Raw genomic sequence first — 16,166 nt, forward strand, 5'->3', positions numbered from 1 at the left:
GCACCGTGTTGACGTGTCCTCCCTCCCGCGCAAGCCCAGTGGAAGGCTTGGCTTCCTCACGGAGGAGGCGCCGCCGCACTGTAGTGTCCTCCCTCCCGCGCCAGCCCAGTAGAGGGCTTGGCTTCTTCACAGAGGAGGCGGCGCCGCACTGAAGTGTCCTCCCTTCCGCGCAGGCCCAGTGGTGGGCTTGACTTCTTCGGGGAGATGCGGATCTACAACGGAGTGTTAAGTTGCTGCCTGAAGGGGTTCCCAAGCCTCGGCAGCCTTGCCTGGGTACGACAACGGAGGCGCCCTCTCTCCCGAGCAGGTCTGGTGTGTGGGCTTGCCTCGTCTGCGAGGGGGCAGATATTTTCGCCGGGAGCCTGTCAGCGAGGATGTAAGCTCCCCAAGCTGCCTGTGACGGCTAAAACCATTAATAAAACTGCAAGCCCACAAGTAAGCAGGGATTTGGGGCTGGTGTGGGACACAAACTCTGTGAGGTCACTACCGGGCCTAGTGGTTGGCCTACTTTCCTGACTCCTGGTGGTGAGATAACGTGAACCAGGGGAGCTTAAACTAGTAGAACCATAATACAGAAGTTAGGGTCCTGCCAATCATAAAATTACTGCTGGACCTTTACTACAGCTAATCAGAAGCCAGGGAGTTGTCAGTTACCAGACCAAGAACCTGTTTACTGGCCGAAATCAATGCATGTTCTTGCTCTACTGGGGGTATATGATTCTGGTTTCTGTTATATTAATGGATACACCAGCCTTACTGAAAGGAATATGTAATATTGTTTCATTACCGAAATAATGCGCAATCTTGTTTCACTGTATAGAGGCACCTGTCTTGCTGCTTGTCATATTTAAACTGCAAGGTGGCTACCTGGGAATTGGAGTACTAAGTGAAAATTTCTGAGCTCATTTCTTTTGGAAGAAAAAGTTATTTAACTAATGCAATGTCGGGCTCTTATTTATGCAAATAATCAAATGTGGAAGTGCTTGATGTGCTAAAGTTTTACACTGCTAAAGGAATAAGTCAATCTAAAGATTTTTATAAAGCATTCCATACTTTTCTAACAAGGTGTGGTGTCATTTTTGGTGGAGGGGCGCTGGATTGCTGTGGTGAGTGAACGCAGGTACAACACAGTTACCTCGGAGTTAGGCCTTCCCCCTTTGGTACCAAGCTACCCTAGTCGAACCGGAAACCCCGGGTCCAAAATAGAGAATGTACACATTTGCTTCAGCTGGTAGTTCTTCACTGAAATTTCCACACAATCATAGGCCATTGTTAAATAGCCATTAAAACATCAATTTCTGTTTGCTAAACGATATAGAAGATAAATTTGTCAACTTCCAGTGTTCATACACATTTACAAAAATCAGTCAAACTGCTTGATCTGGCAGCCTCCATGAACAAGACAAGGAAGGCACAGGTTAACATTCAAATGTAAACAAAGAATCATAGCTGACCTGGCTGCAGATAGCTGCTCTCCTCTGAAATGCTAAGGTCAATTGTACGTGACAGGACTGCAACAAAACCTTCCTTGAACTCTTCAAAATTAACCTGTGGGAATATTAAAATGAGATATAAGTATTACAATGTTAGTATCCAAAACACACCTGTGCATTTTTTGTGACTACAGTTTGTGCCCGTGTTATTTCACGCAGTCTTTATTAGAGGTTTTTTGGAGTACTTCAAACCAAGCATGTTAAAAAAGGATTATAAAACATACTTAATGCTTATAACCCACACATGTTCAGTTTCAGTTTATTATTAGCTTATTAGTTCATAAAAACTATAAACATAGGCACACAAATAAATCATACGAAATGAATTAATTGTGCAGGCAATAGAGGATTTAAAATCAAGAACCATACTGTGTTCACCTGTGTAGGCATAAGCAGTTTAAAGTCAAGAACCATGCTGTATTAACCTGGCTAGGCACAACATCTTTCAATGGTGCTTTCTCCATGCTGCACAGTATACTATGCAGGGGAACATTAACAGTTTAAGATCATTTACCATCCTATATCCTGTAGATGACAGCAGGAAAATCAGGCTGAAATTAACTTGTGCGATCATCACACGACAAATTGTGCAAAGGAGCATAGGCAGTTTAAAGCCGTGGGCCATCCTATGTCAACCTGGCTATGCGCAGGCAGCTCATTCGTAAAGTGCATTTTGTAAACTTCAATGAGATACTATTACAATAGAGCATAAGCCGTTTAAAGTCATGTGAGATCATACATCACCCGCATTCCTGTGGCTGAGTGCAGGAAAATCCTACAGAGGTGCATCATGCAACCATAATATGACATATTGTACAAAGGAGCATGAACAATTTAAATTCATAGACCGTCCTATGTCAACATGACTAGACACAAGCAGGTCGTTCAAAAAGTGCATTATGCAAACATCAACAGAGTACTGTGTGAAAGAGCATTAACAATTTAAATTGATGGATAATCCTACATCAACCTTCCTAAGGACAAGAAGATTGTACAGACATCAAAAGACATACTGAGCAAATAAACACAAGTATTGAATCCTTCCTCGTTGATACTCCATAGTGCTTTGTTTATACTAACCAATGCTGAGCACCCAACCAAAGACGGGATAGGGGACAGGGTCACTCATTCCCATCCCCTAGCAGCCCCTCCATTTAACCCTTTCATAACAACACTGGGATAGAGGTCAATAACTTTCTTTTTCGCCCCCTTTCAACCCATTATTGAATCGTAACCTACTAAAATCCCATTGGGGTATACCCTTTTCTATGTCATAGAACCTAGCTTTATTTAGAATGCTTTTATCTGATGATTAAAAATTGCTAGAAATTGCACAAGTCGTGTGTTCAGCATAAGGTTCTGTGGGTTTAAAGCCTCAATGGCAGCCGATCTACAGGTTATTACCTCCAAGGATAAAAACTCTTTACGCAGTAGAGTACTTCAGCCAGTTGGGCCAAATGCAAAGTATGTGGATGAGTGATTCTTTTGTCTGATGACACAAGCAACATTATGAATCCTCTGACTGGGACTTCTTCTACTACTTGGGTATAAAGTCAAGGGTTGGCAAGAAACCAAATCACAATAAATTCCCTCTTGATGGACGATGACAGAGCTGCCTCAAAATAGGGTTGTTTCTTGCTGATATTGTAAGAGTTTATTACTAGCCAACCATGCTCTTGTTTTGCCAATGTAACGGTATCTTCCAGGCGTCTTTGCTGCAGTATGCAATTGTTCAAAGTTTTCTTGAAGGTATAATCGCTCGTGTTCAGTTGCCATAGATCTGCAAAACCAAGTTTCTCTATACTTCCCTGCAGATACTTGGCAAATTGATCTTTCCCCCATTGCAGATTTATTTCCACCCAAGCAAGATGTGCCAATGAACCTTCAGGGCGCTCCGCAATCAATGGCACCAATTGATAAAAGCTCCATGTCAGGTTAGTGATTGTTTTATCAAAGAAAATGCAAGCCTTACTTGGTATGGTGAAGCAGACTTTGGTAACTGAAACATTAGTTTGTAGGTTCGTATTACAAGCTTCTCCAGAAATTCAGCATCTGCACCCAGCAGTATCTCACCTCCGTATGATACAGTCGGAATCAGTTTTGATCTTAACACAGTTATCAGAGCCTTCAGATTGTGCCCCTCCCCCCCCCCCCCCGGGGCTTTTCCTCAAATGAGTAAAAAGCTCAAATTAACGCATAATGGCTTTTTTGCGCAGCAAAGGAGCCCCCTAGTCCAATGTAAACCCTAGATATGTGTAGGTTACTGTTTCATCTGTGTTGGAACCATTAAGGCGGCATTTCCCCTTTTTAGATATTTGGCGCTTTCAGGGTATAACTTTGGTCTTTTTGAGATGGATTTCACACTTGTTGTTAAAAGTGTCCTCAGAAAGCCTATTAATCAGTCTTTGCCGGCCTCCTCGGGTATTGGAAACAGGAGCAGATCATCTGCATTTAGGATATTACACAACTGTTGACCGCTTAGACTCGGTGCATGTGACACCACATCGGCAAGAGAAGGCGAGAGATCCGAGATGAATAGGTTGAACAACAGTTGTGCCAATACACATCTATGCTTCAATCCAAGGGAGGTGGCAACTTTTCTGGACAGGCGAAGCCCATCCCCCACCTTGATCCTTACCCAGGGTTTGGTATATAGCAGCAATATCGCCCTGAGCACCTTTTGTGGGATTCCCCAATGTTGTAGCTTCTTCCACAGGATATTTTGAGGGACACGGTCAAAGGCGGCTTTAAAATCCCTAAAACCCAAGAACAGAGGTGTACAGGTATCACTTGCCCTTTTCATTATGAGGCCCACTGCCATGAGGTTGGAAGCAGTTCCTTGCTTTTTAGTAAACCCAGTTTGATTCATTGGCAACATCCTTGCCTTCATCCTCCACTCCAGTAGATCTTGCAATAGTAGCGTTGAGAAATATTTGAGATCTACATCAAGCAGAAATATCAATCAATAGTTACTTGGGGATGCAGTTGCCCTCCCCCCCTTAAAAATGGGTTGTATAACAGAGCTTCTCCAACTTTCCGGAATGCCTTCCGTCAGCAATATGTGATTGAACATCAAAGATCAGAAACCTGCTCAGATTGTATCATTTTGTTTCAGAAGGGCTGCCAGTATGCCATTGGGGACGGTTGCGCTGTTAGTACATAAGTTCCCAACATCGTTGGATGTTCTAAGATCTCTGGGTCATATTGCTGTTACTCTCCAGAAGTGACATATCAGATGGACCCACAAGATGCCCCATGCAGAATCGTGCCGGACTGCGACCCGGGGCAGGAGGAGCATCTACATCCCTTATAGTGTGCTTTTAAGAAGTTCTCCATTCTTCCGCATTTACATTAGCGTTATTTGCCACCCTGGGGCCCTTATCAAGCTCATTAATTAGTTTCCAGAAATTCCTCTGATCATTTTATCTGGACGAGTAGCTTAGCTCACAATGCTTCATTGCTTCTTTTCTTGTACAACCATACCTCTTTTTGTAAGCTCTTAAGTTCGAATCGTAAGCACTTTAACAATGCTGAATCCTGAGGTGAGCAACGCAGTTGATGGAGCATTCTATTGATCTGGGACCTGATAAGGCTATCCAGCTTTGGCTAATTAATAAACCTCTTGTGCATAATACTTGTACCATTCTGCGAGCTATTGGCCAGATACTTTAAAGCTAGACTCTGCGAGATACATTCCCATGCCTTTATCGGATTCTGTTTGTTACCTGATGCTTCTTTTGAAATTCTCAATGCTTCACTTGCTCGGTCTTGAATATTATCCAGACTCCATTTAAACTGTTTAAAGTTTTCGGAATGAGCTTTTACCTGCACTATCCGGCCATAGCCTAGAATGGTTGTGGTGGTGTTGAGCCTGAAGTTTTGCGTTTGATGATCACTCTCAATTCTTCGGTCAATTTCCAAATCAATTATCCTGCTGAACAGACCAGTGCTCACCATCATATAATCAAGATAGGAGGTCGACTTACAGGAGGACCTTGTCCAGGCTGGTGGGATGCCCCCTGGAGGTGGCCGTTTAGTGTTACCAGTCCAGCTAGTTCACAAGCCCTCAATACTTTTTTCCCTAGGTTGTCTTGTATTTTGCATGGGGGATAGCTTTGAGCAGACAGGATATGTGGCCCTTCATCGCCGTCCTCATATGTATCTTGGATAACATTCAAGTCACCAGTGATTACCAGGTTTGCCATCTTGACGGTCTCCTTTCCACTTCATGAGCAAATTAATCAACTTATCCACTATACTTGTTTTTTCTCTCGGTTGATGTATATATTAACCAGGACCAGTCTGCTGCTTGTCCCACTCATCCAGGCGTAGCACCAATAGCTAGGGTTCTTTATATCCAGCATTGTGACCTTTACAGTGACTTTGAAATTCCTGTAGGTCGTTGGCCCACCTTTTGCTCTTCCATGGGTTCTACTTTTGCATGCCAATCTGTTATATTCAATTAACCCAATTACCAGGAAACTGGATTGTGCCCATGTCTCCTGTACTGCAGTAAAATCAAACGTATTAAACTAATCAGACATTGATTCATCTTTTCGGGGCAAGACTTCCCAGATTTCAAGCAGATACTCAACAGGCCATACTCTATTGTGTGATGCCCGCATGTATCTCATTTCAGTCTTTGTGGAACTTCATTGATAAAACAGATGGCAGCCAACTATAATTTTCGAATTCAGTTAGTTTGGTCACTTGTATTGTCCCTGCACCTTCTTCTGCATGGGCCTTTGCTGTGTGTATCATTAACCACAAAACTCTTGTGGCCGAGAACCAGCCCACTGCACCTTTAACCACATGCGCGCTGCTCTTATTCTGCTTGTATGCTGACTTTTTAAAAAACCCATTGTTCATGACGAGCTGGGCTCGTCATCAGTGTTTGAGGAGGCTACACCATGACGAGCCCAGCTCGTCATCAGCCTCGAAGGGGTTAAGGGTTGAATGTACCTGTTGAGACTGGCCCATTTGTGTCTCAGGTGGGGTAGGGTATGAGTTCCGATTTCCCTTGCAGGTGGTTTGGTTCTAAAAGCTGGAGTCAGGGTAGCAACCCTCCTGGGAGTGCACTGTTTATACCTCAACCCATTAGCAGCTCCCTACAGGCCATGACGTTTACTAAGATCTGTGGCGAGTTAAAGATGACATGTCGTGTTATTCAATTTCTGCTAGGCCTAGCAGGCCCTTAATTAACTCTAAAATATTTTATTGATTTAAAATGTCATGGGTTCCTCTAGATCTCTATTGAGAAATCCACAATAGACTTGCCTTTGGGCCCAGATATTCAGCAGAAGCTTTGCCATTCTCGGAGTTCCTTCTGGGGGAGCATGTGATCTCTTCATGGGTATCTTGCCCTTGGGTGTATGATGCATTGTATGCTGTACCGGCCTCTCATCTGGTGGGCTCCTGCACTGATTGCAGACCAACCTGACGCCAGGACGGGATCCTGTGTCCCAACACTATTTTCCCCTTGGGAGCAATGCGTTGTTAAGTGGTGTACAGTCATCTTAGCAATGATTTTATGCAGTCCCTTTGTGATCCTTACATCTGGATGAGTGAGTTTTCCTCTCGGTTCTGTCCTGAATCAGTATGGACTGGGGCACATGGGCGTTGTTGTCGAGGCGGTCCTGATGAGGTGGTGATGGTTGCGAATGGTGTCTTTGTGGGCTGTGTGGTTGCCGGGCGTTCTGTCGTTGAGCCAGATGTTTTCAAGTTTCCGGCAGGTGCGCTTTTACAGGTCTGCTTGTATATCCATCTTGGCATTTTTATTCAGTGCTTCCTCAGTAGCTTGCATTGTATTTAATATAGCCTCCCAAAATTGTTAATGTCTATTGTGGTATCTTTTATACTCTTTGTGACTTCTGCCCTTAGACCCTCTGCACATGAGGCACCTGACGGGTCTGCTTCCTTTACTTCACTTGAGGTGTGCACACCCTAGCTTACTTGAGGAAGCTCAGGCTGGTTCACTGCTACCCCTCTAACAGGAGCATTCAGTTGTATACTGGGAGCACTGATTTCCTCTAAAAAAAACTGAAATTAATTAAATATTGAATTAAAATTCATTAGGGGACCTCATTTGTCTATTTTTCTGAGGCATCTAAAAGGGGAATATCTGAGATGACAAACTCCAATCCTGTACACCAGAGCTTTCCAAACTGTGTGTCCCGACACAGTACTGTGTTGCCTGCAAGTGGTGGGTGTGTCGTGGGCACATAACTGCTGCTAATTAAGAATCATTCCTTTGAAAGAGTGTCTCGGAGTCTGCTGCAGCAGCGTGGACTCCAAGACACTCTGCTCTATGGGGGCCGGGTGGTTCACAACAAAGCCCCATTAACAAGTAAATGGTCTTTTAAAGAACTGTGAAGTACTTGGGTGCATATGTTCACAAGCATAAAGCATGTGAGTTAAGGAGCGGCCAGATGAGAGGACTTTATATTGAGTATGATATTGAAAATATTTCCTTGAAAATGTGAGGGCAGCCTGTGTGTTCTGGATATTGAGTTGTCCAGTAAGAGTAGATGAATAGTGTGGTCTGTTACGATCCAAGATGAAGTCACCAAACACAATATGGGGCGGATGAGAGGGGGCTGTTATAAAATTGGAATCCAGGTCCAGGTCCTTGAGGAAGGTGCCATGTGAGTGGTGAAGCACTAAAATATGAATTTTGCGGGGGTGTTTATTTACCTAGAAATGCGCTTAAGGGATGCTTGTCGGGTCTCAGAAAAGGGTGGGAGAGTGAACGAGTTTTGAAGAGGAGAATTTGCAGTCGAAGTAGTCTACGATATAGATATGTGCCCTGTAAGCTGGGGTGAGGTGACAGAGGGTGACAGGCAGAGGGAGGGAGACAGAGGGAGATAGAGGGAGGAAGACAGAGAGAGAGAGAGAGGGAAACAGAGTGACAGAGACAGAGGGAGACAGAGAGAGGGAGGGAGACAGAGGGAGAGAGAGGAAGGGAGACAGAGAGAGGTAGACAGAGAGAGAGAGGGGCAGAGTGAGTGAGACGGAGGGAGAGAGAGGGAGAGAGACAGTGAGAGAGGGAGACAGAGACAGACAGAGATAGAGACAGACAGAGACAGGGACAGGCAGAGACAAATAGAGGCAGAGACAGGAGCAGACAGACAGAGGCAGAGACAGACAGAGGCAGAGACAGACAGAGACGGAGAAAGAGACAGAGAGAAGGAGACAGGGACAGACAGACAGGGACAGGCAGTGGCAGAGACTGAGACAGAGAGGGAGACAGAGAGGTAGAGGGAGGGTGAGAGAGAGAGAGGGAGACAGAGGGTGACGGAGGGAGAGGGAGGGAGACAGAGAGAGAGAGAGACAGAGAGGGAGGGAGACAGAGGGAGGGAGGCACAAGGAGACAGTCAGGGAGAGACAGAGGGAAGTAGAGGGAGACAGACAGAGGGAAAAAGACAGAGAGAGCGGGAGACTTGGGAGGGAGACAGAAGGAGGGAGGGAGAGAGAGAGAGCGGGAGGGAGAGGGAGGGAGGGAGAGGAACAGAGACAGAGGGAGGGAGACAGAGGGCGGGAGACAGAGGGCGGGAGACAGACAGAGGGAGGGAGACAGAGGGAGAGAGACAGACAGAGGGAGGGAGACAGAGGGAGAGAGACAGACAGAGGGAGGGAGTCAGACAGACAGAGAGGGACAGAAGGAGGTAGACAGACAGAGGGAGACAGGCAGACGGAGACAGACAGACAGAGACAGACAGAGGGAGACAGAGGTAGGGAGACAGCGTGAGGGAGACAGAGAGAGGGAAGGAGAGAGAGAGGGAGACAGACAGAGTGAGTGAGAACCCCCCTGAACGCCCCTTAGGTGTTTCGGGCTCGCTACGCTCCACTCGCTCACTACGCTACGTTCGCTTGCTACACTGCCTTACTGTGTCCCAAAATGATGCATCTCCAAAAAGTGTGTCCCCAACATGAAAAGTTTGGAAAGCTGTGCTGTACACTATGCCCCTGGGGGTCCATGCAATGGACTTGTGCCCAAGGACATTGATAAAGTTGGCATTAAAACTGGAGCCGGAGTTAATGTTGCACTGCAGCAACAAATGATGAACGGAATGCTGAATGAATCAAACATTCAAGAGATCTGGGTTAAATCCATTGTTCCTTTGCTCACTACGCCACCCCAGTTTGGACCCAGCTATATGCAAATCAGTCTTGACCCTGCTCCTCATGAGAACAGTACAGCCCGAACCACGAAGCCGGGTCCTCCCTGAACTGCAAACAAGCATCCTTGGACTGGTTTTAGGGTAACACCCCCATCAGCTAGGCTAGCTTGAATCCAAGTAACCCGAGCTGCTGCTGCTGTACACATATAAGTCTGAATACTGAGCATCCCAATGCGATTTAGCCCTTCGCGCACGACTCCAACCGGCTGATGGAAGTCGATTAAAACTCCCAGATGAGGCTCCAACTGGCTGGTGGAGACCTCTTTCCGCGGCGTGAAATAGCGGATGCCATTGTTTGAGGTTTCTGCATTTTGGCTCCAACCGGCTAGTGAAGACCTCTTTGTTCGTAGTTCACTTGCAGGCCACATTCTTTCAGGTAGGCAGACAAAATATTGAAATTAAAATATCGATATACAATAATATCGATGTTTTAATTTCGACAGTACAGAATATCGATGTCCAAAATATCGACAGACAGAATATCGTTTTTTTAAGGTATGTATGTTACTAATATCGAATTTTACTAATATCGATTTTTTTTTTAGTGTTATGTATTTTATTATGTTGTTTATATGTTTGTTAAACATGTTTTGTAATGTATGTTTGAAAATTTGTAAATTTGTTTACATTTTGCGTTTTAGTATCAGAGCGGGTTGTGGGTTTATAGGGGAATAGGGTGGGAAGTAATTTTATAATTAATTAATTAATATATGTTTGTAAATATTTTTAATTAATAATTAATTGGTAATTAATTAATATTAATTAGTTAATTAATTAATATAATTTTGTACACATTTTTAATTAATTGGTAATTAATTAATATTAATTAGTTAATTATATTAATTAGAGTAATTTTTTTATATATACTTTTTTGTTATTGTTAATTAATTAATTGGGAAAAATAATATTAATTATTAAATGTAATTAATTACAGCTAATGTGCTAATATATTTACTTTATTGTTATTGTTAATTAATAATTAATTGGTAATTAAATAATATTAATTAATTTTGGGTAAAGGAGTATTTTTAGGGTTCAGGGTCAATTTTCAGTTTTTGGGTAAAGGGGTATTTTTAGGGTTCAGGGTCAGTTTTCAGTTTTTGGGTAAAGGGGTATTTTTAGGGTTCAGGGTCAGTTTTCAGTTTTTGGGTAAAGGGGTATTTTTTGGGTTCAGGGTCAGTTTTCAGTTTTTGGGTAAAGGGGTATTTTTAGGGTTCAGGGTCAGTTTTCAGTTTTTGGGTAAAGGGGTATTTTTAGGGTTCAGGGTCAGTTTTAGGTTTTTGGGTAAAGGGGTATTTTTAGGGTTCAGGGTCAGTTTTCAGTTTTTGGGTAAAGGGGTATTTTTAGGGTTCAGGGTCAGTTTTGGGTTTTTAAGTAAAGGGGTATTTTTAGGGTTCAGGGTCAGTTTTGGGTTTTTGGGGTACAGTCGTACAGGGTAAAAATAAAATAAATTTAAATTAAATGAAATTAAAAAAAATAAAATTACATTAAATTATTAAGTTTTTAATTTATTTTAAATGTATATGTATTAGTTTTAATTATGTTTTAATATTTTTATTTAATATTTGTAAAATTATATGTATTTTTAAATTATTATTAATACATTTAAAAACGATATTTTTAATTTCGATATTTTTGTACTACGATATTAATTTTTCGATATTTTTGTACTTACCTTTATGAAGATATGACTCCGATATTTTTGATTTCGATATTTTTGTGTCGATATTTTTGTATGTAGATATTCTCTCTGTCGATATTATGTCAGACATTCATTCTTTCAGGCTTCTGTATTTTGGCTGTCCATCCACCCTCCCATAGTCCTGAGGAAGACCTGTTCTGATGCACTTCGAATTGTTCTTGGAAAACATGTGCATATTCATATAGGACAATAAGAAAAATAGGCTTTTTCTATTTCCACCTGTTTTTACTGCACATCTATTCATCATGTATATAGTGTACTGTCCACATCACTAATCAAAATATGTCACTTACTCACAATTGTCACCTATTATGTCTGTTGCAATTGAGTTTGCATGTGTGACAGCCTCAAGGATTTGATACTTACTTTAAATATACGAATTGAATTCTGTTTCGGTGTGTGTTTCTTTTTCTCTCATGCACAATATTGATATGTGTATCATAAATAAGTTCTCTTCTTTCTACACTAGAAAGCAGTTCTCAAAGTATTTGTTGATAACCCAACAGAACCATTTGTTTTATTGAATAGCTTGAATCCAGTGTCACAGCAAGAAAGGGACCCACGTCTCGGCATACCAGGGATATGGAATTCATATAGTCCAACACCCAGGACATATTGTTTGAGGTCAAGGGCATTATGTTTTCATGTGTATTCTGTCCTTGGGGCAAGTATGCCCAACCCACTGCAGCACAAACCCTTTGGCTGCCAGTTTGCAGTACCACATTATGGATCCGGAAAGGGCGCTGTCTGCGGTCAAGGTAATTCTTTTGTCCACATGCTATTGCTGTTCAAACTTGTATTTATGGTTCATTAATTGAAAGCCTTTATTATTAGGGCGAGAGCTTTAAGTAAATGCTGTAAGCTCTGACTGCACTACTGACAGTATAAAAATGTGTACACACGATTTTAATGTTTAGCAATATGAGGCTAAGTATAATGCTCCCAGAATGCCCGCTAATTTGATGCAAATATTTGCAGAAGCTTGAAAGCAGATTGAAAGCAGATTGATGGTTGTTTGCTTTCAAAATAAAATGTTCATTAAAAAATGAAAGAAGAAAAAATAAAACTTGTCTAAACTACTGTAAAATTCCAGGTACCATTTCTTTGCAGCATCATTTAGTAACATGTGTAGATGCATGCTAGTATTTCCCAAAAATATTCGTAATGGAAAATCAGTGTAACCAGTTTCAAAAACATTATGAGAAACAGAAATAAACAAGCATTGGCAAAGCCAATAGGTCTGAAATTGGTGTTCAGCTTTTTAATACTGTCAATGTGTGACTTGTTTTAGCATGGTTTTTGTAATACCTTATTGGTGTGGGAGCTGCCTGGCCCTCACCATTATAACAAACATTGGCAAAAGCAAAAATTGTTTTTGGTCTCACAAGAAACACACTGCCACAGTAGTTACTGACACTGAACAAAACTACTTTATGTGCGGATATGCTCCTTGTGAAACAGCAGAATGCTGCCATAACAGTGAAGCCAGCTGATACGGAGAGAGAGAGAGAGAGAGAGAGAGAGAATTTTAATACACGCAAAAGGTCATGGTCAACACTAGACCAAATTAGGGGCCCAATTATTAAAGAAAGTCTCAAAAGTGCACCCATGGCCTGTGTCCTAGCATTAATTACAGCTATACAGCTTTCGTGAATTCCCAAGAATTTACAGAAGTAGGACAAGAAATAGTACTCCTAGAAAATATTTGTGAACTGCATTTAGCATATGCATGTGTAGATTTGCTCATGCGAAAATCTGAGTGTTTGCAAGTTCACTTTCCTTCCAACCACTTTTTTCCCAAATCTGAAAGAAAGTTTATGTCTGCCATTGTCAGGAGTACATTTCCAACATTCCTCAGTATGGGGAAAGATTAGAGAAGAGTTGTTGAAAACCCTTAAAACATGCAAGTTAGTAGGTTTGCACAGACTCAAAGGGGCATCCTAATCCTGGAACTATTGCTTACCACTACCTTAAGCTCTAATATGTAGATCTGCGGAAACATGGCAACATAAGGCGATTGCAAGTATTGAAACACTTCTATGGTATGAGCCCTGGCATAATCATAGAGGCCCAAAGAACAATTGAGGAAGTGTAGAGGTAGTGGTGATAGAATCACCGTCCAAAACGATATGAAGAAACAATGAGATTCTATCAATGTGAAGTGAACGAATGATTTTTATGTGTATTTTGTCAAAACACTATGTGCTTTTAAAATACCCCTCACACACTAAGAATCCCTTATTGTCATGCTTCATCATAGGGGTCTTCCCGTCCCTCTACGGGGCGGGCGTGCTACGATCTACGAGCTACGCAGTAGCACTGATATTAATGACGATAGGCTATGTGTGTTGAAAATACACATAAAAATAATTCGTTCACTTCACATTGATAGAATCTCATTGTTTCTTCATAATCATAGAGGCTACATCAGAGCTCTTATATAATGAGATTGCTGCCATAATTTGTCACCGCACTACATGGCACCAAAGGGACAAGAGATTTTGTTACAGGACAAGTAGATTCATGACGCAACCTGCCCCATAGGCAAGTAGGTATTTTATTAAATTCCACACCCCTGCAGACCCATCTCATTTCGGTCAAAAAGTGTTGCAGCAATAAATGATGGACGGAATGCTGAATGAATCAAACATTCACCCCCAGTCAAGAGATCTGGGTTACATCCATCATTCTTTTGCTCACGACGCCACCCCAGTTTGCACCCAGACAATATTGTTAATATTGTGGCAGAATTATTCCCCTCCAAGATTATTATCTCTGGGGACAAAGATTGATGTGATAGCGATGGCAGTATACACGGCTCTGAGCCCATATCTGCAAAACTGGCCTCTATGGGACCAAACCTATGACCAGGGACGTGGGGTGATCGTCGCTCTTCCTCCTCATTAAGGGGCAAACAATAGTCTTTGAGATCCTTGATGGCTTCAGTTTCTTAAGGCCTTTCTCTGATTTGCCTGGCTCTGGCTATGTATGAATTGTAGGCCATATGTGTTCTTTACCCCAGGAACTCTTACTGAATTCTTCGCCAGCTCAGGGTGAACCAACCTCAGCAGGGGGCTTAGCCGACTATTTTTCCTTTGGTTTTTTTAATTGCAGGGTCCCAAGTGGAGTAGCCTTCCACTTTCTTTTCCTTTGGCTGACCTCTACACAGGACCTGATCTTACCTGATCTCACAGAAGCCCGACTTGGACCACAACTTGCCTGTTGCCTGTCGATCTCTTATCTGGCACTTCTCAATCTATTCCGCTTTTAGCACTTGTGGCCCCAGGCACAGGTGTTTAGGTGGTGATGTTGTGGGGCTGTTGTCGCAAATCCGGCAATGTCCAGCAGATTGCGCCCCTTGGGCTTCTTTAACTTTCTCCTATCCTGATCTCATTCATCCTTGCTTCCTTCTTGCCCAGGTAGCGGTGGAAGAGCACACCCAAGTCTGCAGGCTACACCTGGTCCTAAGTTGGTCCGCCTCCGTAGTACTCAGGGCTCATCCTACAGCTGCATCTCTCCCCTCGCACCCCTCATGCTTGCACCCCTCGCTACTTCCTGCTTGCTCCACGCTCACCCCTCACCAGTATTCACCAGGACTTAAAGCAGCTGTTTAAAGCAAAGTCGTTTTGGGCATAAGCACTGCCGGGAGAATGCGAACGCCGTAACAGCTGTACAGCTAGGTGAACACTCACCTACGGGGTGCTTCCTGCAGCGTGCTTCCTAAGGTGTCTGGCTCCCAGTCTTTCTGATTTCTGCTTCACGCTCCACCAACACCACGGGGCAGAGTTGGACATGACTTTCTGTGTTCTTTCGCAGCAGCTCAACCCAAGCTTCTTGGGAGCAGATCCATAGTGCAGCCATTGTGCTGCCTCGCTGCTGTTGTTGCATTTACACGTAGCATGTACATCTGAAAATACTCTTCTATGCTGTACACCATGCAGAAAATTATCTCAATCAGTTTTTCACCATTTAGCCCATTTAAACTCCGCCCTCAGTAATTACCAGCCAAAAGATCAATGAGTTTCGAAGACAGCTTTTCTTGACTCGGTCCCTAGTCGGAAGCCTTGACTGGTTGTTTTGGTGCAGAGGGCAAGGCGTTGGAAACATCATCTCGGTGCCGACCATGGCATATGGCTGGGTCCAAACTGGAATGGCATGGTGAGCAAAAAAACGATGGATTTAGGCCCATATCTCTGTACTGGGGTGAATGTATGACATTGTTATGCATTCTGTCCATCAACTGTGTTTTTTGCAATTTTGACCATGGCCTGAAGGCAGAGGTGGGTCGAAGGCAGAGGTGGTCCCGAAGCCTTCAGTTTGGTCGAAGAGAGTTTGGGGTTAAAGGGGTTTTAGTACTCACGGTAACCTGTCCTGGTGGAACGTCCTAGGACTCCAACTCGATTTCTAGCTCTGAATCCAATTTTGGGATAGAGAAGCTTCCTCCTCTTTTGCTGCTGATGCTTCGAGCCCTTTGTGTTCGGATTCTTCTCCGAAGATATCTGGAGTATGTTGTATGTTTTGTCGCTGCATGTTTCTTCGTCGAGCCAGACGATCCAGCAGAGTCTTTTTCGATCGGAATGACGACAATCCTCACAGTCTTCTTCTTTGTGCTCCGGTGAGAGGCACTCATTGCAGACTTTATGCAGGTAGGTTCAAGGGCCCATGCGCAATATCACCCAAAGGAGGAGTCACCTTGCCGCGTGACTGGGAAAGACTTCTTCGAAGAAAAACAACTTGCAAACATTAGGACCCAACACTAGATGGCAGGAGTAGACAAAGCAAGTGTATCTA

At 43.1% G+C, this 16,166-nt stretch overlaps 1 protein-coding gene across 1 annotated transcript in view; it reads right to left on the minus strand.

Annotated features, from left to right (window-relative positions):
- LOC147662058 (ninein-like protein) overlaps positions 1–16,166 on the minus strand; it is a 270,575-nt gene that overhangs the window by 159,135 nt on the left and 95,274 nt on the right. Inside the window, exon 3 of the mRNA XM_086951142.1 lies at positions 1,455–1,548. Within this exon, the coding sequence (XP_086807268.1) occupies positions 1,455–1,548 (94 nt within the window). The remainder of the gene's footprint in view (positions 1–1,454; positions 1,549–16,166) is intronic.

The sequence above is a fragment of the Lissotriton vulgaris genome, unplaced genomic scaffold, assembly GCF_964263255.1.
Source record: "Lissotriton vulgaris unplaced genomic scaffold, aLisVul1.2 SCAFFOLD_630, whole genome shotgun sequence".
NCBI lineage: Eukaryota > Metazoa > Chordata > Amphibia > Caudata > Salamandridae > Lissotriton > Lissotriton vulgaris.